At 43.8% G+C, this 24,747-nt stretch overlaps 2 protein-coding genes across 2 annotated transcripts in view; both read right to left on the bottom strand.

Moving 5' to 3' along the window:
* Positions 1–6,025, bottom strand: part of abca7 (ATP-binding cassette, sub-family A (ABC1), member 7) — a 32,807-nt gene extending 26,782 nt beyond the window's left edge. The window contains exons 1-11 of the mRNA XM_052074410.1: positions 5,952–6,025; positions 4,919–4,986; positions 4,607–4,700; positions 3,823–3,964; positions 2,547–2,671; positions 1,399–1,517; positions 1,082–1,285; positions 907–987; positions 545–773; positions 291–430; positions 82–198 (exon numbers count right to left, since the gene is read on the bottom strand). Of these exons, the coding sequence (XP_051930370.1) occupies positions 82–198; positions 291–430; positions 545–773; positions 907–987; positions 1,082–1,285; positions 1,399–1,517; positions 2,547–2,671; positions 3,823–3,964; positions 4,607–4,700; positions 4,919–4,984 (1,317 nt within the window). The 5' untranslated portion in view covers positions 4,985–4,986; positions 5,952–6,025. The remainder of the gene's footprint in view (positions 1–81; positions 199–290; positions 431–544; positions 774–906; positions 988–1,081; positions 1,286–1,398; positions 1,518–2,546; positions 2,672–3,822; positions 3,965–4,606; positions 4,701–4,918; positions 4,987–5,951) is intronic.
* A 1,482-nt stretch (positions 6,026–7,507) lies between these two features.
* si:ch73-40i7.5 (amyloid-beta A4 precursor protein-binding family A member 3) lies at positions 7,508–20,514 on the bottom strand. The gene is made up of 11 exons (XM_052074408.1): positions 20,210–20,514; positions 18,692–19,625; positions 17,534–17,564; positions 16,874–17,019; positions 15,184–15,270; positions 13,913–14,089; positions 12,439–12,618; positions 11,093–11,305; positions 10,700–10,819; positions 10,315–10,455; positions 7,508–8,584 (listed from the first exon to the last, which is right to left on the bottom strand). Exons 2-11 carry the CDS (start codon positions 19,610–19,612, stop codon positions 8,513–8,515), a joined length of 2,088 nt encoding a protein of 695 aa, XP_051930368.1. The 5' UTR covers positions 19,613–19,625; positions 20,210–20,514; the 3' UTR covers positions 7,508–8,512.
* Positions 20,515–24,747: the final 4,233 nt, after the last annotated feature.

Raw genomic sequence — 24,747 nt, 5'->3', positions numbered from 1 at the left:
CTACAACTGGCATAAAAGTTTTGACATGAATAAAAAGACATGAGCTTCCATGAAGAGATGTATGTCTGTGGGGAATCGGACCTGCAATAGCGGGACCTCCACTCTAGTCTCCATGTTTTTTTTTATTTCTGGCCCCACCTCCAACCAAGCCTCATTCAGGTCCTTCAAGATCTGCAGGTCTTGAAAAGTCTTGTTCACCTTCAATTGATGGAAATATTGGATTAAGTTTGATTAGATACATATTCAAATTGTACACGTGACTTTAGTGAGTCTACAACTATGAGTCTAACCTCTTTCATAACTTGTTGAACTGCAGGAGTGTCTGGTGTGTACAGCAGTTTTCCACTGACAAAAGGTTTAATTGTTCGCCAAATGCGATGGGACACGGGACTGGTCGTTAAACTTTGAATCAAGCTCTGGCAGAAAGCAGCTTTTAAGGGAGGGAAATTTGGTCAGTTTGAGCAAAATTAAGACAACCAACACACTTGTTTTATTATTATCTGAAAATGTGTCGGTTCAGGTTCAGACTGGGTGTTTTACTTACGGGTTTGACTCGTGGGGCTGACGTCCATGTCTTGAAAGTCATTTGTCTCCATCAAAGACTGATTAACATAATACCCGTTGAATGATGGGGTTAGGTTGTTGCCAATCGCAGAGCGATTGCACATGATCCTTGAGAATGCCTGGAAACGCTGCATGGGTGTAGCAACATTTTCTGAAGACAACGGGCCGAGTTCCTTACTCATATCAGAGAAACTGGAGTGGGGCGAGAACTGAGGGGAGTTAGAGAAGTGGGATGGGAGGGGTGCCAAAGCAACAAAAAGGGAAGGAAAGAGATTATTTGATATGTGTGTGTGTGGGGGGGGGGGATAATTCCTGTGCAATTATGTTGTCATGGGCTCTTACATAAACCATGATGTCCGCAAACTGCTGGGAAACTAAAGTGATTGCTTGGTAGAGGGCCACCAGGTCCACAGGGTTGATAGACTAGAGAGAAAACAATACCTATCTTATATATGGTGTTTTATTTAGCAATGTACTAAAATTAATCATTTGAGCTTTATATTCAATTTTTTCACACCTTGAAATTTGCCACGAGCTTGGCTGTGTCCAGCTCTGAGAGAAAGAGGCGATGAGCCTCCTGAACGATGTCATCAGGCAACGCACACAGCTGCCCTTGCAGCTCACTCACGTCCTCCCCTTCGTCCATAATCAGAAACTGTTTTAATTTGTCTTTATCGCATAACACATTCTTTAGCTGCAGCTCCGGTCCTGCCAATGATGGCTAGATGAAAGAATAAAAATAGGCGTCAAATAACTATCCATGACATTAGCAACGTGACAAGTAGCTGCCATCTTGGTGGACCCCCCCCTCCCCCCCAAAAAAATCGATTTCACCTTAAAATTGAGTTTAGTCGTCAGCAGCTTTTCCACAGTCTCAGACGAAAGGCCGGTTTTGGTGCGCAAGTATGTGGAAAACGCCTCATTGGCTCTTAGGAACTGTGCTATTGGGAGAGCTGCAGTGGATCAAAAAGAGAAATGAGTCGGGCTAGAGATTAAAGTGTGCTTGAAATGAAAAGTTCGACAACAGAATATTATCTTAACAAAGCACAAAAACAACATACGATGAATCAAGGATCACTGATCTGTTGAGTCGATACAAACCATCAGGCTTAAAAAGATTTGGAGTATATCGACGTGGGCGTGGGTCAGAATATTATGACATTAAGAGGCTGGGCAAGAGCACTCAGGGGAAGTTTAACTGGACCTGCCTCCAGAAACACCAGAGTAGACACTCCTTTCATATTCAGATGAGTAGCAGTACAAAGCCAGTCACTTGATACCTGCCTTGTTTTACATGTACTTTCAATTACAGTTCATCGTACTACTACTAAAGCAACTTTGACAGAACAAGAAAATGTTAAAACGCTCTTTAGCAATTTCAACATATAACGCATATTTGGGCATTGACTATGCTCCATAGAGACAGACACTATCTCTGTATATATAGCAGACTTTTAAAGTGGTACGAGCATAACACCCATGATGGAGTCATTCACTATGTTTGTTGCGTATCGTGAATTAGCTGGTTCCTTCAGCTTGCAGATCTGTGTAAATCAGGGGTTTACAACCCTGTTCCTCTTGGGCCGCTGTCCAGCCTGTTCTCCACCTCCCCATGCTGCAACACACCCAATTTAGATGATCATCCGCAAGTTCTGTAGAAGCTGATTAACTATCCTGACAATTTGAATCAAGTATGTTGCAACAGGGAGACAAATCAAACATCCAGGGAACCGACCCTCGAGAACAGGATTGAAGACCCCATGGTCTAAATGTGGTCAAACGAGGTATCGGATGTGTTAAGTAATGTAAAATTCAATGAAATTTCAATCAGACAAGAAAAGTTACAATGGCAGGAACTGTTCGTACAAAATCACATGAAATACATGCCAACAACATTACCGATGCATTTGAACTGGGCTATGTAATTGGATCTCTCAGAATCAGAACTAAAGTCAAAAGATATGTTCAACAAAGGGTCATACTTGGCCAGAGTTCAGGTTTATTTCCCACACTCTGGACGGTTGTCCGCAGCGTTTTGAGGCTTGACTTGTCCTGATTTGCAACATAGTTTAAAAGCTTCTGTGCATCCACAAAGACACGAGAAATTCTGGAAGGGTAGGAAAAAAGGAGTTTGGCATTTACAGTGATCTATTTCGTGGTTCGTTTATCGCGGCTTCGGTACATCGCAGATTTACATATTAAGAAAAAAAATAAAATTTAAGTCCGCAAGCGGTCCGCGAGAAGCAGCGAAAGTCAGCGAAACAGCAGCAAGTCACATTGAGGAACATATACAGTACTACATGTATGTTTACTGTATTTTGTGATTCATACACTAACCTTACCTAACTTATACATGTTTAAATCTATTAGTATACAGCATTAAGTAATGTTAATTACTACAAAATGTACTTCTACATGCCTGTATACCATTAAATTTGGCATTATATTTTTTATACTCATATACATGTACATTTACCTGGGGGGGGGGGGGGGGTCGCTACTTCTCGTTTGTCGTAGGGTGGTTTTGGTCCCCATTAACGCAAATAAACGAGGGATTATTGTATCTAAATTGCAGTACTGTAAAATTGTGCCTTTTCAGTACACCTCAGTTTGCATGCACACTTGATGCCATGTTTCTGCATTTTCAGTCAATTAACCCAGACTATTATTGAAAAAAAAAAGTTGCTAACACCGCAATATTAAGCACACTCTGATCATTATGGATATTGGATAAGATTGTAACCAGGCAAAAACGCTTAAAAAATTTGATCCATTTGTCAAATTACTGCCGTGGTTCACGTTGATTTTGATTGAAGTACTTCAATGTCCAGACAGGGGCCACATCGCTGTGAATGTTTTTGCGATCACTAAACCTACATTGGGGCGGCCCGGTAGTCCAGTGGTTAGCACGTCGGCTTCACAGTGCAGAGGTACCGGGTTCGATTCCAGCTCCGGCCTCCCTGTGTGGAGTTTGCATGTTCTCCCCGGGCCTGCGTGGGTTTTCTCCGGGTGCTCCGGTTTCCTCCCACATTCCAAAAATATGCATGGCAGGCTGATTGAACACTCTAAATTGTCCCTAGGTGTGAGTGTGAGCGTGGATGGTTGTTCGTCTATGTGTGCCCTGCGATTGGCTGGCAACCGATTCAGGGTGTCCCCCGCCTACTGCCCGGAGACGGCTGGGATGGGCTCCAGCACCCCCCGCGACCCTAGTGAGGATCAAGCGGTACGGAAGATGAATGAATGAATGAATAAACCTACATTGAGTTGTCAAAGTTGCCCACTTGGCCCGGAGTCTCCCCTAGCGTTGGGCTGCTGTAACAGTGATTGTTGATGTTGCAGAAAAAACCTTGAATCCACGGCAAGGTGCCGGCTGATGGCAAGGCTTTGTTTAGAAAGTGACCTGAAAAAAGAAAGAGCAATGCAAGAACAGAGCAGATTATCCCAGAATACGTGAGTATGATTATGCTGGCAAAAACGCTTTAAATGTAACAAGCGGTGTATTAATTTACTGCTTTTACAGAAACAAAGGCTGTGTTTTTATATATGTAACATCATTGACCTTAACATTCAAATACGTTTGGAGGGGACAATTCAAACCAGAAGTTTAAATATTCAACATAAAAATTGCACACTTTTTTCCTCACTGGCTGACATCAATTCAATGAAACATTTCCTGTTTTAGGTCAATTACGTTTACCAAATTAATATCTATTTGCTCAATCCCAGACTAATGAGGGTACTTTTGAAAACGTGTATTCATTTTAAAGACCTTCATAGTCTTAAATTTAAATACAGTAAGATTACTTTGTCTTTAAACATGAAGCCATTCATTATTTGTCTTGGGACAATTTGGGGGAAAAAAACCTTTTTTTTGGGCGGGGGCCTTCTGATAAGTTGTTGACCACATTTGAGTAATTACACACTGCGTGTTTTGTTTTTGTCTGGTGACCTGTGGAGGAATTTTAGATTGTCGTGGATGGTTCAAGTCCTGTAAATTGCATTCTGGCATTTAGAAAGAGGTACTGACATAATATTTACTCACATTGACCCTGCTGAACAGGAAGATTGGTGTTACGAATGTATATGAGGACGACAAAGATGAAGAGTGGCCAGAAGAGCTCGATAATCAGTTGAATCTGCACAGGCGAGAAAGAATGCATGTATAACCGTAACCTTTTCCTGTTCAGGTGCCTGGCCATCGACTGCAGCCAGCCAACTCAAAAAGTGTCTTGGTCTTGATTACGCCACACATGATTGTCAATTTCCATATAATGTGTGAACCCCCAGCAATTTCTCTGTTAAAGGCTCATTTGCGAACACAACAACCAAAAGCATCGAAAATGTATGACTGCACCTTGTTTCTTCTGCGATAGGTGATGTGCTTCCAAAGCAAAAGAAGAAGCTGCTGGAAATTATCCATCACTGTTAAAAACAAAACAAATGGTAAGCCATGCAGTCCTGAAACCGCCGAGCCTCTCATTAGCATAGTTTATCAGACCACCAATGTATGTTTATAGCGACTGGACAACTCCTCCACACGCCCATCGAATCAACTGTACATACATGACATTACATTACAGACCAAAAAAAAGAAGATGTATTTATGTAGTTATTTGTCGTGACGGTTTTCGTACGCGGCCAGTGCTCAGAACTAACAAGCCTCCTTTCATCCCGAAATCCTCCTAAAACCAGCAGACTTTTAATATATTTTACGCCTTTTTAAAAGTCAATGTGGAGTCTGTCTACGTACGTTTTGATGTTTGACGAAAAACAAATAATAAATATAGGCTTTAGGACGAAAGGATTTGTCTGCCAATCTTCTTTTTTACGAATTTATGTCGTTACGTCAGTTCATGGTAATTTGTTCTCGTGTTTGATGTTGCCCACCCCAAATTACTACATTTGTCAGCGAATAAAAAAAGACGACGTGGACCAGTTGTTGATAATTAAAGCAACATTAAGGGCCGTAAATATGTCAATTTTTCGCTTTGTCGCACGGTGTGCGACTGGTCGGCACGTTCGCCTCACAGTGCAGAGGTGGAGGGTTCGATTCCGGCTCACCAACAATGGGAGTTGCCAAAGTTTGCATGCTCTCCTCGTTATCCGGTTTCCTCCCACATCGCAAAACCATGCATGCCTGGTTAATGAAACACTGTAAATCACTCGGTGTGATTGTGAGTGCTAATGGTTGCTTGTCTACGTGTGCCCTGCAATTGGCTGGCGACCAGTTCAGGGTATACCCTGCCTACTGTGGTAGGCCTCAACATGGCCACAACCATTGTGAGGATAAACAGATTACTGTAGAAAATGGATGGATTAGCTTTTCACCGAGCTGCTTCTCCAAATTGAGAGGAGTCAGATGAGTTGTTTCGGGCATCTGAGGTTACCTCCTGGATGCCTCTCTGGTGAGGTGTTCCAAGCTTGTCCCACTGGCAGGAGGGGGATGACCCAGTCTCTCCCGCCCGGCCTGGGAACTGTTGGGAGGAAAGTGGACTTCTTCCTCCGCGTGTTCGTTGAATTTCGGATGATGATGATGTTGGTTATCCAAATACAGGCTGGAGTCGATGAACAGTACCTTCGAAGGGTTTATTTGCATTATATTCCGGGCACCCGCGGTTGACAGACAATGGCTGGATCAGGAATGCAATGAAGCAAGGGATTCACATCGTATTTATATCATCAGAAGGGCGGTACCGAAACTTACGGTGCAGCATCAGAACTCTCGTTTCTCCTAAACCGATTCTTAAATTGTATCAACTGGTACATTCCTATGCCTAACTTGTGAGGTGTGCTTCAAGGATACATCTGGCTACAAAATAAAGTTTCACTGCAGACATGAGAACATTAATACTTGCAAGACTAAATATGGGCAGAATGATGGATAAGTTCCTCTTCTGACCAAGGTTCATAGCGGCAATCAGTCCAAATCGGCCAGCCAGCAGGTCCCACCTGTTCTCATTCTGGACACACAAATGGTCAGATTTGTGTGTCACAAAAACACACATAAACACACTGAAAATTCATAATAATCACAGATAAAACACCTATGGAAAATGAAACAATCATATTATTTAATATGATGTAATCTTAGATTTATGTACTAGACAAAGCATGTACATTCGTACAAAAGTTAAAACATCTTTGGTTAAAAAAAAATTTGATCCTTGTATTTGCATATTTATACATGTACGATTGTCAGCAACCAGTACGTCTTGTTTTATGAAACCATTTTAAAAACCTTGAAAAAGGCTTTCTCCACTCAGTCTCCTCAAGTTAAGTGTCTGTGTTCAAAGCTATCTTGTCAGGTTTTGATTGTAGGATGTACTGTATTTTTCTGTCAATATTGCAAACGTTACTATACATGGTGAATATTGCACTGAATATCTCTCAGAAAAATCACTATTCAATCTTTTCCTAAAATCGTCTGGGCCCTACTGCTCAGCATCAAGCGGAGCCAGATGAGGTCGCTCTGATATGCGCTGATGATGCCTCTGTGATGCCTCCATGCTTGTTCCAAGCATGTGCCACCAACAAAGGGACAGAGCAACATCCAGGACATGCTCGAAAAACATCTCAGCTGACCTGGGAACACGTCAGAATACCCCCTTGGACAAATGGATGAATTAGCCAAATAGAGAGAATTTCTGCGCTGGGCTGCTTTACTTGTGACACAACGCCAGAGAAGCAGAAGATTGGTGAATGGTTTCCAATGCTTGCCTTCTATAAATCAAAACAAAACCAAAATATTAGTAACAGCTGTCATTAGAAGAAGGGGGAGAATGAACATATCGCTAAATTAATCTCTATGGCAATCAAAATTCTGCATTATTTCGATCTCATGTTGTTGTGTAAATGATGGCAATGTTCTGGTGAGCAAGTGTGTATATATATTTATATATACCGGTGTGTCACATTCTTATTCATACAATCGATGACTAAATGCCAATATTCTACATATGTTTAATGAACATCCAAAACGGCAATTTCATTAAAAAAATACAGAATTCGATGTCAAATGGCAGTTGTCTTAAAATAAGCATATACACTACTCACAAGATATTTGGCTTTCACGTGGAATGTGTGGAAAATGTATCAAGATCAGGTGACAGTGATATTATATCATGAACATAGGGCATTTAAGTAGAAAAATGCACTGGTGATTTCCTCATCTCAAACAATTCATTGAAACAAAAGTTAACAATGGGGGGTACACACAACAAAATATGTCAAATTGTCAATAACTCATCATGTGCCCTTGAGCATCAATAACAGCCTGACGATGTTGTCCCATGCTGTTCACAGGTCAAACTATCGTCTGATGAGGCATGGCATCCTACTCCTCTTAAAGGGCAGCCCTCAGGTCATTGAGGTTCTGGGGTGCAGCATTTCAAGCATCTACATGGCAACTCAGCTGATCCCACAGTTTTTCAATAGGATTCAGGTCTGGAGAACGTGCAGACCATTCCATTTGAGGTCCACCAGTGTCCAACAGCTGTTCTCTAATGATGCGACCTTGATGACCTGGAGCATTGTCATCCATAAAGATTAAATTAGGCCTGTGTTGTTCATGTAGGTGCACAGTCACCGGATTAGTAATGTTATTCAGGTAGTACGGGCTTGTCAAAAAAAATAAAAATACACACAAACTGGAAGGCCAAAAAAAAAACATTAGAGGCAAAATATGATTCATTTATGTAAATTGGTGAACTGTAAACCATTGTACCTACAGTGTAGATTATATCATCTCAGCTACTTATGGCCTTGTTTCATACATGCTAATCTTAAACCAAGCAATATAAACCCATCTCTGTGTTTTGGCATTTCTCCAACATACTTTCTAAAAATTGAAACAATTGTAGTTAGTTGTGTTCAAGGTGGCAATGCGGTTATTGCAAATGTGCTAGTGTGGCAAATGCCTGTGGATCTTATCACATTGATCAGTTGTAGTTCAAAGAAATACTGGCTGCTCTTGTCCCGTTAAAAGTCGATATGTTGAGGCAGGCATGGTCTTCAAGTGAATCTGTGGATTTAAAAAAAACAGACAATATACTTAACTCTGCAACCCAAAGAGTTCATCTAATTGTGAGTGCTTGAACCTAAGGATGCACCGAAAATTTGGGATGCCTAAAACTAACCAGGATGTAGTGATGATGCAAGAATGCGCGGTCGGCCTGTTGAACTGAGCAAAGATGGTGCCTTGATAGTGGTAAATTAAAGCCAAAATTCCCCTGGGCTGTTGACCACCGAGTTCTATCGATGTTATTAAAATAAATGTGACTTCAAATGTGAATGGAATGTGACGACACATGGCCACAAAACACGACGTCATGTAAAAACAATTACGCAAGTAAATACGGTTCTGCGTGAAGGGGCTCATCTTATTTCTCTATTTGTAAGTGCCTAGGTACTCATTCCTCACGACTCTGTTTACATTTTAGCTCCTACCACCAGAAATCCCACTGAGGAGACGAGTAGATTGACAGGAGCGTGGCGAGAGGTGGGAATAATGTTTGAAGAAATGAGACAATGATGACGGTGTCTCATTTTATGTAATTTCCCGCAGAGTGCTGCTAAAGATGAGATCATGTTACTGACTCGTGTCATGAACCAACTACAGTCATACCCCGGTTTTCGACCATAATCCATTCCAAAAGGTTGTTCAAAAACCCGATTTGTTCTAAAACCGAAACCACACTCTTTTAAAAAAAAACTTTATTGAACATGTCTGTTCACAATAGAACGCTGCACGAGGAATCGTCACTTCCTCGTGTAAGGAAGGCGAGAGGAGTCAAGTGCCGCATTCAAATGCGCTCAGTTTGTTCGAGAACCGAAATTCGGTCGTCATCTGAGGCATAAAAAACTCGAAATTTTTGGTCAAAAACCGATTTGGTCGAGAACAGAGACGTTCGAAAACCGAGGTTTGACTGTATCTCCATGACTCAATTCCTACTGAATTAAAGTAAAGAAAATGATCAACACTTGTTACCTCAAATGGGGCCCATATTGGAGTGACTCCTAAATATTTATCACATTCTTATTTTCTAAGTGTGGCCAAATGCAATGAAGAAAACATCAGCCTTTTTTAGACATCCTCTGTAACTACCTTTAAGTTAATTCGGTGTCAAATACTCCTCCAAATTGAACGCATTAAACTAAATATGTATATTCAAACTAAAATAATCAAAGAACGACAGAAACGGAGATTAACTATTTAAGTTAAAGTGCAGAAAATGATCAGGTGAAGGATTGTGATTTTTTTGTTTGTATTTTATTTATTTATTTTTTAGGGTGGCCGGCCCGGTCGTCCAGTGGTTAGCACGTCGGCTTCACAGTGCAGAGGTACCGGGTTCGATTCCAGCTCCGGCCTCCCTGTGTGGAGTTTGCATGTTCTCCCCGTGGGTTTTCTCCGGGTGCTCCGGTTTCCTCCCATATTCCAAAAACATGCGTGGCAGGCTGATTGAACACTCTAAATTGTCCCTAGGTGTGAGTGCGAATGGTTGTTCGTTTCTGTGTGCCCTGCGATTGGCTGGCAACCGATTCAGGATGTACCCCGCCTACTGCCCGTAGACAGCTGGGATAGGCTCCAGCACCACCCGCGACCCTAGTGAGGATCAAGCGGCTCGGAAGATGAATGAAAAGGATGAATGTTTTTTAGGCGTTTTTTTTTTTTTGGTTTGCAGTAATTGATTTCCTCATTTTCTGTGTCGGCCAAGAATGTTTATTTTGGTGCATCCCAACTCGACCCCTTACCTCTCCAACTGCATTTGTAAGGATCTGAATGATTTTGTCATGCGGTGTGGCAACGACACTCTGTCCGTTAATCTCAATGATGCGGTGTCCAACTCGGATGCCTCCTCTTTCTGCGATACCACCTCGCATTAGACTACAGATCTGAGGAAAATAAGGATGCATTTTAATTGGTTGATAATTGACTTTTGTAAACATACTCATTTAAATAAATACTCAAGCTATTTGTGCATATTTGCCAATATACTGTGGTCTAATTTCCTTCATTTGGGGACCTCCAAAGGGTGACAGCAACATTTTTTCAATATCTAGGTTACATTTTTGTAGTTGACCGCATTTTTATCCCAACCAAGCAGACAGAATACAATAAAACATGAACATGACTTACGATGCCATCCTCCACGCTGAAACCAAGCTGATACTTGGGATCTGGTCTCCTGATAATCGCCATGGTGACAGGAGGGCAGTGGACAATGCTGAGTTTAACATACTTCTGGCTTTTCAAGTCCTGAGATAAACACAACTTTGAATGTCCAAGTGGTCAGTGTAATGGAAAAAGTTATAATCAGTTCTGTAAACAATTATGACAAATTAAATAACATATTAATTAAAGTGGATTGTTGACCAAGGACGATTGTCATTTCATCGCACATCACCTTTGTTTGGAAAAAGCACTATAACGTACCCTTTTCATTCAATATATAATGTTTGTATAATTTCGAGAACAATAGTACCGGTATTCATGGCATAACAATACCATTTATTCATGTGTATCTCTTACCTGAATTATATGTTGGCAGGTGGTGATGGGTAGACCCACCATGCTGGTGCCGTTGACAGACATGATGCGATCACCGATACTGAGCTCGCCACAGCGCTCAGCAGGACCTCCGTGAAGGAGATTGGCCACCATCACTGTGGGTACGATAGAGCCCCAGCCTGATTCCACCACTGCCAACCCCAAAATTTCCCCTGGGGCCTTGGTGATAGCAACCTGAGCCAGAGATTGAAAAACTGTTGTAGTGAATATCATTAGACTGTGCCGTTAATGCAGGGTCTTCAGTGGAACGTTATAAAGTCGTTCACCTCTTTTGTAACTGACTTTTTGGTGATACCTATTCCAGAAGAGGAAGCAGACTCAAAAAGGGGAGAATAGGAACTGAAATGTCCCACAGACACAAGCGGAGCCAGAGGGGGTGGCACTGGTCTGCCCCTGCAATTGACCACCAATTCTGCTGCCACACCTGATAATTCAATGACATGTTGCCATCTTGCAGCACTGCAGTTGTCTGTTAGAACCCTCTACGAGTGAGAAGTTCATATAACAGCTTAGTCGACACTTCCACAGTGCGCCAACTAGGTGAAATATTAACATCTATAGCAGTCTATTTGTTGTGGGGGGGGATTTTTTTAATGTATGTGTGACCAAGTGATGCCAGTTTAGAAGTAAGAATGGGTATGTTTTATGTGAAAATTCAGGCTTTCTTGGGATGCAATTGGACTATTTAATTTACAAATGTATTCAAAGAAGGTATTGAGACCACCCCTCGGCCACGCCAAAGATAAAAGTCTCACTCCGCCACTGCCCATGCAGTGCACTCCACCATACTTCTGTCCTTATGTCTTAATACTTACGGTAAATAAGTTTGAGATAGTAATTTTTTAAAACTAAAAATGATTGTTCACTTCTATTTAGACTTGCGCGACAAAAATGTTGCAAACATCCTTCACATTTGTTTCCGATTTACACCGTCATCATTTATCATTCAAACGAAAGCCCCTCCCCCCATTCTTATTATTAATATTAACACATGCTTAACATTTTTCACACTAAAATTAAATGAATAAAAATGGGCAGCAAACAATTGAAGGCAAGGGTTTAATTTTGGAAATGATCATTTCAAATAATGATAATATGGAGAAATTGTTTTGATATTTGAACAAACGCAACCAACATTGGAGCCTGAAACATATTTCATTCCATTTTAGGAGTGCCACTGTACTTTCAGGAGCATGCTGAAACAAATAAGTCTTTTGAGATAAGGGACTAAGACAAGGTGAGTCTGAGTGAGGAAAAAAAAAGCAGTAGTTTGGTCTAGTTGACAGAAAAACTCATACTGTACTTACCTCTCTGATGTTCTGGGTGTCAGAGAAGTGGGCCAGGTCTGCATTATAGAGCTCCTGACTTTCCAGGTAGTCGCTGTACTGGCCAGGCTGCAGATCGCTGGCCTTGATGCCACTGGCTTGAAGGAATTGCTGGTAGGCCACTCCAAATGCCTGGCCGATAGCCTGTGCTATGATCTGGGCCTGGATGGAGATGCAAAGGCCTTGTTCAGACTACCATTCTCAAATTACATTTTTATTATAGCCACATTTCATTCAGTACTGTTTCCACGTAATAAAAACCACATGAAATTTTAATTTGATCAGGACAGATTCTAAGCCACGTGAGGTTTGAAATTGGGTACAAATCTGGACTTGGATAACATTGACATTGAACAGAAGAAAGCAATGCCAGTCTTAGCTCCGATTGTTGCTGCAGTCGCATCTTCACTTACAAGCGCCGCAATGTACGAGTTTTTCCGAGTTCCAAGCCAAACAAACAAATGTTACTAATAAGTGAGGTTCAGGCACTCCACCATGAGATACAGAAGAAAACCTCACAACATTCAATCATCCAGTCTTGTAATGAAGTACAAGGCATTTTACTGACCAAGCCAATCAACGGACTCAAGCCCAATAGAGCATCGGTGTCAAACTCAAGGCCTGATTGCCAGATCTGGCCCGCCACATCATTTTATGTGGCCCATGAAATCAAATCAAAGATGTCAACTTTCATGATGCTTGCTAAAATCTCTACCAAAATTTAAAATTCTCATTTATAATACATAAGAGTGATACTGTAAGCATTTTCTTGTTAACAAACCCCTCATTTCAGTAACTTAAACAAGTGAAGAAACCGTTATTATTGACTCCTTTATATAGTTTTAGTCATAACAGTCCGCCAAGGGAAACTGCAACTAAAATCTAGCCCGCGAAAAAAATGAGTTTGATACCCCTGCAATAGAGCATGCATGCAACAGGAGACTGAAAGGAGAATCCCCCAGAAACAAATAAGAACTGAAAGAGGGTGGAGTAAGCAACAAAACAGCCTATTTCAAGTCACTCATCTCCATGTGCCACAGATGCCGTCGCTAATGCGTTCCAATACTTTTGGAGGAGAGCGTACTGTATATTACTGACTTGGCAGCACCATGGCAGGAGGCCGGCAGAGTCTTGCTGAGGCTCAGAACCCGCAAAAATAAAGTAACTTTTTTTTCTGTGATGCTGCAATGCCATTCACTAGCAATTTCAATTTGGAATTGCAGAAAAACCACCAGCCCATTGCATGACACTTCAGTCGGGTTCTTCTGCATCAGTCGTTGTCCGGTGGGCCTAAGATTGTCTAATTTATGTGTTAACAGGATAACCTAACCTCGTAACAAGCAATGTAACCAACATACAAACTGCTTTCAAAGCATCCTTGCTTGTGGTGGAGATAAATACAACAACAGGAATACAGTACAAGGTCTAAATGTTTCCATGTAAAGAACAAACTCACATCCACAGATGAGAAGACGTGGCAGATCATTAAGCACTTCTGAGGCTTGGAGGAAGATGAGGATGAAGATGAGGCCGTTTCCTGCCCTATTCGCTTCCTGCGTGCCATCAGGACCACGATATCGCCAATATCTGCGATGTAAGAAATCATCTGCAAAGAGTGATCCATCATGGCCTCCTGGGTGGACACAGGACGCACAAAAGGAACATTTTCTTGAAAATCGGACAATTAAACTCATTCAGTACCAGCCAATTCTAGACCAAGTCTGAAAAGACTTTAAAAACGTCTTTGGGAGTGAATGAGTTAAGTCTGGTTTCCCTTCAAACTGGCTGAACATCTATAATCGATTACAATAAGTAAGATGCGCCCTCCTTAAGTGTGAGGCCTAGGGATCGGTAAGGTAATGTATAAAACCAGCGTTCATGATGCGCCGTTGGGGTAACTCAAGAAATAAGCGTTGAAAAGAAGCGATTTTGGAGCGGGGACAATTTTGCCAGATCATGACGACATGAATAATAGATTGTCAATCGATCTGTTGAGCTACAAAATACTGAAGTATTTAAAAACTTACAAGACTTGCAGTCTTGTGAGGGTAACTGGTTAGGGCAGGTGCCCATTAGGTAGATCCTAATCTACCGGTAGATCTAAGACAGGTCGCAAGTAGATCCGAGGATTGTCGAGGAGAAAAAAAAACAAATTTGTGTGTCTTTGTACATGTTAGTAATATATTTTTTGTGTTAATGTAGGCTGCACCCTAATCATCCCATCAGTCTCATTTTCACCCCCCCCCAAAAAAAATATTCAAAAAAATAAAATAAAGCAGGTAAATCTTAAGTTTACAGTGGCGCATGATTACGTCACCGGAAGTTGTTAGCGCTCAGCAGTTTGCAATTGCAGCTTGTGATCAGAGCTGTTGCGCTCTATCTTTTATCGTCATGATTCTCATCCAGAGTTTGCTTCGTGTACAATTCACCGATGGCACAAGCAAAGAATAGGAATCTAGGAGGGCCCAGGGAAGCACGGTACGTGTGAGCTACGATAGTTAACAGGCTGCAAAAGTGTGTCGCATGCCTCCGTTTCAGGCTGTTTCTCATCATGGTGTGCGCGCGCGTGTGTGTGTGCGTGTGTGTGTGTGGGTGTGCGCATGCGCGCGCCGGTAAGGGTAGATCCCGGGTGGTTAGTTGATCGAAAAGTAGATCTTCGATCCAAAAAGTTTGGGCACCCCTGGGTTAGGGTGTTTGCTTAAAAAAAAAATATTTGGGAAATCCCACCTGTGTGTCAGCTGAGAGAACTTTGATCCTCTGAGTGGAGATGAACAGATCCACCTCGGTCATTGGTTGGGATTCCCCTTCTGGGGCCTGAAAGAATTAGAAAGAATGAATAGCTAGACCAGTGTTTCCCAACCTTTACTGAGCCAAGGCACATATTTTAAGTTTGAAAAATCGCACGGCACACCACCAAACAAAATTGTCACAAAAAGGATAAATATGCCAGTTTCATAATTGGTGTCATCGTATAGAATATCATTTACTTGTTCTTTCCATCATCATAAGTTGCTGGCATAGATAGATGGATAAAGATACATTATTTAAATTTAACAAATCATTTTCTCACCAATGTTTTTTTTTATCCGCTTGGCTCTCAACGAAGGCGGACGCTTTTTTGCACAGCTCCTGCCCCCACCCCGTGCCCTCTCCCTGCTCGCCACTTACTCTTTGTGCTGTCTTTGTCTAACTTTTTTTTCCTAGCCTCCTACTGTATTTTCATCCGAAGAACTAGTTGGCTGGTCTCTCGATGCAATCAACAAAATTTTTTCAACGGAAAGAGCAGGCAGTGGGGAGCCAGCTTGCCCTCCGGGGACATTTGCTGTCGGATACGCCCTGGATCCATGGAGAAAGTGGAGACCGGTGTGGCAATACTGTCAGTGGAGGATGTGGAAGACATCTACATTATTGGCCTTTTTATAAAAGGCATGCTGCTGTTTGGCGCTGGCAGCTTTCTGTTCTATCGCAAAATTCAACCGAGGGGAGCGGCTTTATTGGAAGTGAAGAGGCTGCCGGTCATTCTGGATGGTTTGAATGTCCAACACTCAGACTCAAGCGGGGACTGAGCTCAACCGCAATATTGTTGCGGTTTTGGAGCGACTCCTCCCGATCGACAAGAACATGGAAAAGTTAGAATCCGCACTGCGGAAAGAGTTTTCGGATTCGGGCTGATCGGCGCCAGTGAAGAGATACAGACCACGGACTCAAGGCTGTCTGAAATTGTTGGCAGCCGTAACAAACAATGCTATCTGGCCTTTCCCCTGGATGGAACTACGCATGGAATCTAGGGCCCCCACCATCAACCCCCTCCTTCTCGGCCATGGACTGATAAGCCGGGACTGTCTTCATGATAAGGAGCTATGACCTGTACACGCATACACATACACAACTGGACAACCACACGCGCATAAACATCCTTGTTATCACTGTATTCATCGCTCCGATTCTTTTTCCCCCCGTGACGTGGTTCGATCGGCAGAGCGCACGTGTGCCCGTGCAGCTGGTCAGGACGGCCGCGTCGCGGTCATCAACCCCCCCCCCTTCCCTTTCATCCTCCCCCTTATTACATCTTATGTCTTGTGACTTGTTGTAACTGTCATATGCTTATTTATGTGCTAGGGGTCTTTTTTTTATCCTGGACTTAAATTATTCTCAGAAGAGGATAGTTCAAGCGTGTTTTTTTTTCCCTATCCCTACCCAGCGTTTTCCTTTCTGAAGTCTGATTGTAATTTCCCCATTGGGGGACAAATAAAGGATATCTTAATCTTAAGTGAAATTTGACAATTTCCCACGGCACACAATTAGAGCTCTCACAGCACAGTAATGTGCCCCGACACGCTGGTTGGAAGTCACTGCACAGCTGATGTCATCTACCAAAGTGTTAAGATTTACAGTACAGCATGAACCCACAGTTTACCTTAATACGGTCCACCGCCTCCTGAGCCTGTGCCATACGGGCATTGGTAGATGGGTTCTTCTCCGACTTGAGCTGTGTTGAGCCCAGGTACTTTGCACCAAATATGACTCCATCTAAGAGGTCTTCAGGGTCACATGGACCAGGCACTGGAAGGTAAAGGCACTAAAATGGTGTGATTGCGTTTGTCACAAAAGGAGCCATTCAAGACTGCTGATTTGGTGCAGAATTGCTGCAAATATAGAGTATAGCAGCATCAAAAATATAGAGCTAAGTACATACCGTCTGGATAGAAATTGAGAAAAAAAATCCTCTTTTTCAGTCGACAATGATGAGTTGAACATCACGTGATCCGTCCCGATTTCCGATCAAATGAAGGGGGAAACTCTAATTCTAGTACATCCCGCTTCAATTACAACATCACAAGGTAACATACAATTATGATATGAAATGTGAAAAATAACTCTTCAATGACTGTGCTCCCACAATTTGTATTTTTATTACAAAAATAGCCCTTCTGACAAATTTTCCAAGCGACTACAAGAACACAATACATTACACAGATTTTAGAATGACCTGTTCCCTAATTTGGCACTTGAAGGAAAGGCACAAAATACGCATTGTACGGCCGCTCCATTGTCAAAATCATCAATTAAGACTTACCATCTTTGTATGAAGGCTGATCATCAGCATCCTGTAATAGCAACAGAATCAGACTGCAATCAGCACTTGAGATAATTAATAATTAGGAAGCAATTTCTGATTAGGTAACTGATCTATTTGCTCGGTCAAAGCCAATTCTGAGCATTATTAGAAACAATTCAGTACTAGAGTCTAAGTTATATTACAAATAATTTTAAATATTTTACCTATCAACACATAAGTATCCATCCATCCATTAATTTACTGATCCGCTTTATCCTCACAAGGATCGCGGGGGGTGCTTGAGCCTATCCCAGCCGTCTTCGGGCAGTAGGTGAGGGACACCCTGAACCGGTTGCCAGGCAATCGCAGGGCACACAGAGACGAACAACCATCCGCGCTCACATTCACACCTGAGGACAATTTAGAGTACATTCAGCCTGCCATGAATGTTTTTGGAATATGTGGGGGAAACCGCAGTACCTGGAGAAAACCCATAGAGGCCCAGGGAGAACATGCAAGCTCCACACAGGAAGACGAACCCACGACCTCTGCACTGTGAGGTCGACGCACTAACCACGGGACCACCACGCATAACTACTGTATATTATTATATTTACTTAGAAATACTCATCGATACAACCTCAAACGGACAGCAACACATTACAGTACTGTATTGTCATTAAGTATACCACATAGGGGAAAAAGCAATTATTCAATATCCTCTTACCAAACAGTTTTAAAACTACAGTAATCCCTCGTTTATGGCGGTTAATGGGGACCAAAACCACCGGCGATAAACGAAAATCTGCAAAGTAGCGACCATTAAACATATTTTTAAAAAATAAAATGAAATTTAAGTCTGCAAAAAGTCCGCGAAAAGCTGCGAAAGTCAGCAAAACAACAGCGAGTCACATAGAGCAACATATACAGTACTGTACTCCATGTACAGCATATGAAACAAAAACATTTTTTTAAATCTTTTATGAATATGTTTGAAAAAATCCGCGATGCACTGAAGCCGCGATAAACGAGCCGCGAAATAGCGAGGGATCACTGTACCCTAACATTGGATGAAAAATGTGGTCTTTGCATAAATAAAGCAAGCAAACTGACCGGTTTTCTGTCATTACTTCATATGCTAAATGAACTTCTCGTGACAGTTATAGTTAGACCAACCTGCTCGTGCTCTGCAGAAACCTCCTCCTCTTGTCCCTCTTCCCTCAATTTCACCCATACCGGCTCAAGAATGTCAGTGTCAGGCTGCAAGTTGACCAAGCCGTCTTCCCTGTATGGCTGCTGTTGATTATTCCCATGCGGCCCCCAGAAACTCTCTGCATCTTCCTGGTTGTAGGAAACGGACACTACAGCATCCATTTCTCCTTTGAGGGGATAGCAGCTGTGATGCGGCTTAGCCCTGATGTCTGTGCACTGCAGCAGTCCCAACACATCTCTCTGGTTGCTTTCAGAAAACAACAACCCAGTGGTTTCAGTGCTGTCCTCTGGTAAGGCTAACAAAGAACATTCCTCAAGATCACAGGGCCCCGAGTGTGGATACTCAGTGAGGCAAGGCGATGTTCTCGGACAAGTATGAGCTTCTTCCCCAATCATCTGAAGTTGGCAGAGCAATGTTTGGATACGGGTGTGGTCTTCATCGCCTTGTATTTGGTTAGCTTCTTCATCCTGCACATTTGCATCATGTGCTGTCTGTTGAATGCTATCCACATCATCCTCCACTTCAACTTCCACTTCAACTTTCTTCTCCTTTTTCAACTCTGTGCTGTTTGCCACAAGCTCCTGCTGCTTCACATTAGGTGAAGCCAGGGTGCCATTCGCATGGACATAATCTGAGCTGGCCTTTTCCAGACAACCAGAAGGAGAGAGGAAGCTGCCGTCGTCCAGGTCTTCTGTTGAGCCAGCCTCAGTGGAGGAGTCAGACTTCCACTCTAAAGGAGGAGGCTCTATCATGTTGTACGAGTCCAACTCCCCCACATGTGAATTGAGCTCAACAACACCAGGGCCTCTATCAATAGAGGTCAAGCTGTGGTTGTGTGAGGGTGCAGGAGATGACACATCAAGAGAGCTGTGGTTAGGGTCCATTTTTCAACTGGGCCTGTGGGAAGTAAAAAAATGCCCGTTTGTCATCCATGAACTTGGACATTAGATGAGTGCCTCATTGCACTGAAATACAGCTCAGCAAGAAAGATTATGCTTTGAATGTTCGAAAGCAATATCTGGAGCAACTTGTAAAACACATGGCTCTTGGCCATTGAGATACGCACAGCACAAAGTGTATTGCAACATGTTTGAAAAGGATTCGCAATGTAATCTAGAGACCTTGTGTATATAAATTAAACTAAAACCCGAGATTGCCAATCCACGTGTGCCTTGAATGTGTAATACCATTGCCCTTGTACAGTACGCTGCTACGGTTAAAATTTCAAACGGTTTAATTTCGGAATTCCATTCTTGAAGGTCAATTTGGTTGAAAGAATGAAGCAAACTCCTGAATAAATTGATGACTGACGTGAGCAGATGGACAATTGTAATTACAAGAATTAAACAGTGAGCTAACTAATTTGAGGAGTGACGGAGCCGAAAGCTAGCAGATAACTTCAACAACTGAGGCCACGAAGATAAACTCAACCAAATATTTTAACGCAATGCTCTAATGTGAGGGAAAAAATAACATCTGACCTGATATTTCGTGTCTCGCTGACTTTCTTTGTGCTCAGGTGGAGTTGTCTGTTGGTGCCACGACATATAAATTAATATGTGCTGGGGTCTTTCACTGAGGGTTTTAATCATCATATTAACAACAAGGAAATCATTAAATGTTTTATTTTCACAAAATTCTAAGGACTAGGCTAAGCATCAAACACAAGCATTATCTATAAATGTTCCGATCCTGAAGAAAACACATACAGTACTTCGGCTTCATTATTTACTCGCTGACGGTGTTGCCTTGTAATTAGGATGCATTCACGTTTTATAGTTTTTCTAAGTGCCCAATGATCCACCCAGCAGCTTCACAAGGTAAATGGTTGTTTTTTACATATTTGTATTTAATTTGAGATAGCAGGACACATTCCTTAGTAAATATCGAAATCACATAATACGAGCGTTAAGAATGTTGACGTTTTGTATCGTAAACGAGACGTGAGTACATGGATTATAAAAGAAAATAGTGTTGTTGAATGCACCACGAGCTCAATAGTTTGACGTCACTAGCATGGTTCAGTCCACCTCAACAGAAAAAGATCACATCGACCTAAAACCTCGAATGTATTTTTCAAATCGATATCGGTCCGATAGACAAGAATACAATGAAACCATGATTCGTTGTCGTGGTACACCTAGGCTAAAACTAAAATATTAGTTGCAGAAGTGGGTCAAAAATGACCCGGTGAGGTTGCTTTCTTGAAAATTTGTTCATCCATCCATCCATCCATCCATCCATCATCTACCTCTTATCCGGGGCCGGGTCGCGGGGGCAACAGCTTTAGCAGGGAAGCCAAGACTTCCCTCTCCCTAGCTACTTCTTCCAGCTCTCCCCGGGGGATCCCGAGTCGTTCCCAGGCAAGCTGGGTGACATAGTCTCTCCAGCGTGTCCTGGGTCTTCCCCGGGGTCTCCTCCCGGTGGGACATGACCGGAACACCTCACCGGGGAGGCGCTCAGGAGGCATCCGAATCAGATGCCCAAGCCACCTCATCTGGCTCCTCTCGATGTGGAGGAGAAGCGGCTCGACTCTGAGCCCCTCCCAGATGACTGAGCTTCTCACCTTATCTCTAAGGGAGAGCCCGGACACCCTGCGGAGAAAACTCATTTCTCTGACTCAAACTCTGACATCGGTGGTATAGTGACCGAACAGCCCGTATCAGGGGGTTCGGTACCCCATACCCACGAAGCACCCCCCACAGAACTCCCCGAGGGACACGGTCAAACGCCTTCTCTAAGTCCACAAAACACATGTAGACTGGTTGGGCGAATTCCCACATACCCTCAAGGACCCTGCTAAGGGTGTAGAGCTGGTCCACTGTTCCACGGCCGGGACGAAAACCACACTGCTCCTCCTCAATCTGAGGCTCGACTTCCTGACGGACCCTCCTCTCCAGCACCCCTGAATAGACCTTACCAGTGAGGCTGAGGAGTGTGATCCCTCTGTAGTTGGAACACACCCTCCGGTCCCCCTTTTTAAAAAGAGGGACTACCACCCCGGTCTGCCAATCCAGAGGCACTCTCCCTGTTGACCACGTGATGTTGCAGAGGCGTGTCAACCAGGACAGCCCCACAACATCCAGAGCCTTGAGGAACTCCGGGCGGATCTCATCCACCCCTCGGGCCTTGCCACCGAGGAGCTTTTTAACAACATCGGTGACTTTAACCACAGAGATAGGAGAGCCCACCTCAGAGTCCCCAGGCTCTGCTTCCTCGAAGGAAGGCGTGTTGGTGGAGTTGAGGAGGTCTTCGAAGTACCCTGCCCACCGGTTCACAACGTCCCGAGTCGAAGTCAGCAGCGCCCCATCCCCACTGTACACAGTGTTAGTGGTGCACTGCTTCCCCCTCCTGAGACGTCGGATGGTGGACCAGAATTTCCTCGAAGCCGTCCGGAAGTCGGCTTCCATGGCCTCACCGAACTCTTCCCACGCTCGGGTTTTTGCCTCGGCGACCACCGAAGCCGCGGTCCGCTTGGCCAGTCGATACCCGTCAGCTGCCTCTGGGGTCCCACAGGCCATAAAGGCTCGATAGGACTCCTTCTTCAGCTTGACGGCATCCCTTACTGCTGGTGTCCACCAGCGAGTACGGGGATTGCCGCCACGACAGGCACCAACCACCTTACGGCCACAACTCAGATTGGCCGCCTCGACAATAGAGGCACGGAACATGGTCCACTCGGGCTCAATGTCCCCCGCCTCCCCCGGAACATGGGAAAAGCTCTGTCGGAGGTGGGAGTTGAAACTCCTTCTGACAGGGGATTCCGCCAGACGCTCCCAACAAACCCTCACTATACGTTTGGGTCTGCCAGGACGGACCGGCATCTTCCCCCACCATCGGAGCCTACTCACCACCAGGTGGTGATCAGTTGACAGCTCTGCCCCTCTCTTCACACGAGTGTCCAGAACATGCGGCCGCAAATCCGATGATACAACTACAAAGTCGATCATCGAACTGCGGCCTAGGGTGTCCTGGTGCCAAGTGCACATATGGACACCCTTATGTTTGAACAAGGTGTTCGTTATGGACAATCCGTGACGAGCACAGAAGTCCAATAACAAAACACCACTCGGGTTTTGATCGGGGGGGCCGTTCCTCCCAATCACGCCCCTCCAGGTATCACTGTCATTGCCCACGTGAGCATTGAAGTCCCCCAGCAGAACAATGGAGTCCCCAGCAGGAGTACTCTCCAGCACACCCTCCAAGGACTCCAAAAAGGGTGGGTATGCTGAGCTGCTGTTTGGTGCATATGCACAAACAACAGTCAGGACCCGTCCACCCACCCGAAGGCGGAGGGAGGCAACACTCTCGTCTACCGGTGTGAACCCCAATGTACAGGCACTGAGCCGGGGGGCAATGAGTATGCCCACACCTGCTCTGCGCCTCTCACCGTGAGCAACTCCAGAGTGGAAGAGAGTCCAACCCCTCTCGAGAGAACTGGTACCAGAACCCAGGCTGTGTGTGGAGGCAAGTCCGACTATATCCAGTCGGAAATTCTCTGCCTCACATACCAGCTCGGGCTCCTTCCCTGCCAGAGAGGTGACATTCCATGTCCCAAGAGCTAGCTTCTGCAGCCGAGGATTGGACCGCCAGGGTCCCCGCCTTTGGCTGCCGCCCAGCTCACATTGCACCCGACCCCTTTGGCCCCTCTCATGGGTGGTGAGCCCATGGGAAGGGGGACCCACGTTGCCTCTTCGGGCTGTGCCCGGCCGGGCCCCATGGGTGTAAGCCCGGCCACCAGGCGCCTGCCAACGAGCCCCACCTCCAGGCCTGGCTCCAGAGGGGGGCCCCGGTGACCCGCGTCCGGGCAAGGGAAACTGAGATCCATTAATTTTACTCATCATAAGGGGTCTTTTGAGCCGTGCTTTGTCTGGCCCCTCACCTAGAACCTGTTTGCCATGGGTGACCCTGCCAGGGGCATAAAGCCCCAGACAACTTAGCTTCTAGGATCATTGGGACACACAAACCCCTCCACCACGGTAAGGTGACGACTCACGGAGGGGTGAAAATTTGTTATCATTTCATATTCCAGGTATTCCTCAAAAAACATATTTTTTATATAATGTCATTCACAATTTTAAATTACCTTTTATACATTTTAAGAAATGTCCGTTTTTGTATTACGCTTCCATAAGTGGGGCAAAAATGACCCGCGTGCATTTTCTATGGAATCCAATGGAAACCACTGATTCTAATCAACTTTGGCTGTCAGGAATAAATTAACTGTGGACCACGCAGACTATATCAGAAGTGTTACCCCTCAGGAAGATTATTTTACACAGTAAGATCTGATACGTGTAAGTGTTATCTTCATACAATATTGTTTGTGTGTCTTTCATGACTTTATTTATCTACAAATTGGCCTGCTTAATAACTAGCTAACAAAGATAGCTAAAATTACTATATGCATTGTGTGTTCACGCATGTCATTCATGATTGTTTTGTGAAAGAGTATTTTATTATTTATCAACATATTAGCCTATTTCACACCCAGTGTATATGTAAAATTGTTTTCTTTCCGTGCTGAGAAAGCAGGTGGTGCTCATGTTTTTTTAAACCTTTATTGAACAAGTCATGTATCATAACTAGCCAACGCTCGTTAGCTAACATTACTATATGTAGTGTGTGTGTGTGTTGTTGTGCGTGTGTATTTATTTATATAGCTACATATTGATCTATTGAAAACACTAATCTTGTCTTTCCTCATCCAAAGTGTCATGGCTGCTAGATAAACAGCTGAAATGGTCCAACAGATGCTGGATGATGAAGAGGCAGTAACAGGGTTGGACTCCGAATCTGAAATTTCTAATAAGGACCCATACTATTGTCCAGGTTGCAGTAGCAGTCGTCCATCTGGAAATCCAACTGAGCAGGATCAATCTGACTCAGATGATTCCTCTTATGTGTCGTCTGAAGAAGAAAGTGTCCAAATCATGTCCAACAGAATGAGTCGGAAGGGCTCTCACTGGAACGAGTTTCCTCCCACCCAGGGAGGAACACAGAGCCACAATTTCCTCAG

The sequence above is a fragment of the Hippocampus zosterae genome, chromosome 8 (assembly GCF_025434085.1).
Source record: "Hippocampus zosterae strain Florida chromosome 8, ASM2543408v3, whole genome shotgun sequence".
NCBI classification, from domain to species: domain Eukaryota; kingdom Metazoa; phylum Chordata; class Actinopteri; order Syngnathiformes; family Syngnathidae; genus Hippocampus; species Hippocampus zosterae.
The sequence above is the reverse complement of the archived record's forward strand: the minus strand, read 5'-3'. Positions and strand labels throughout refer to the sequence as shown.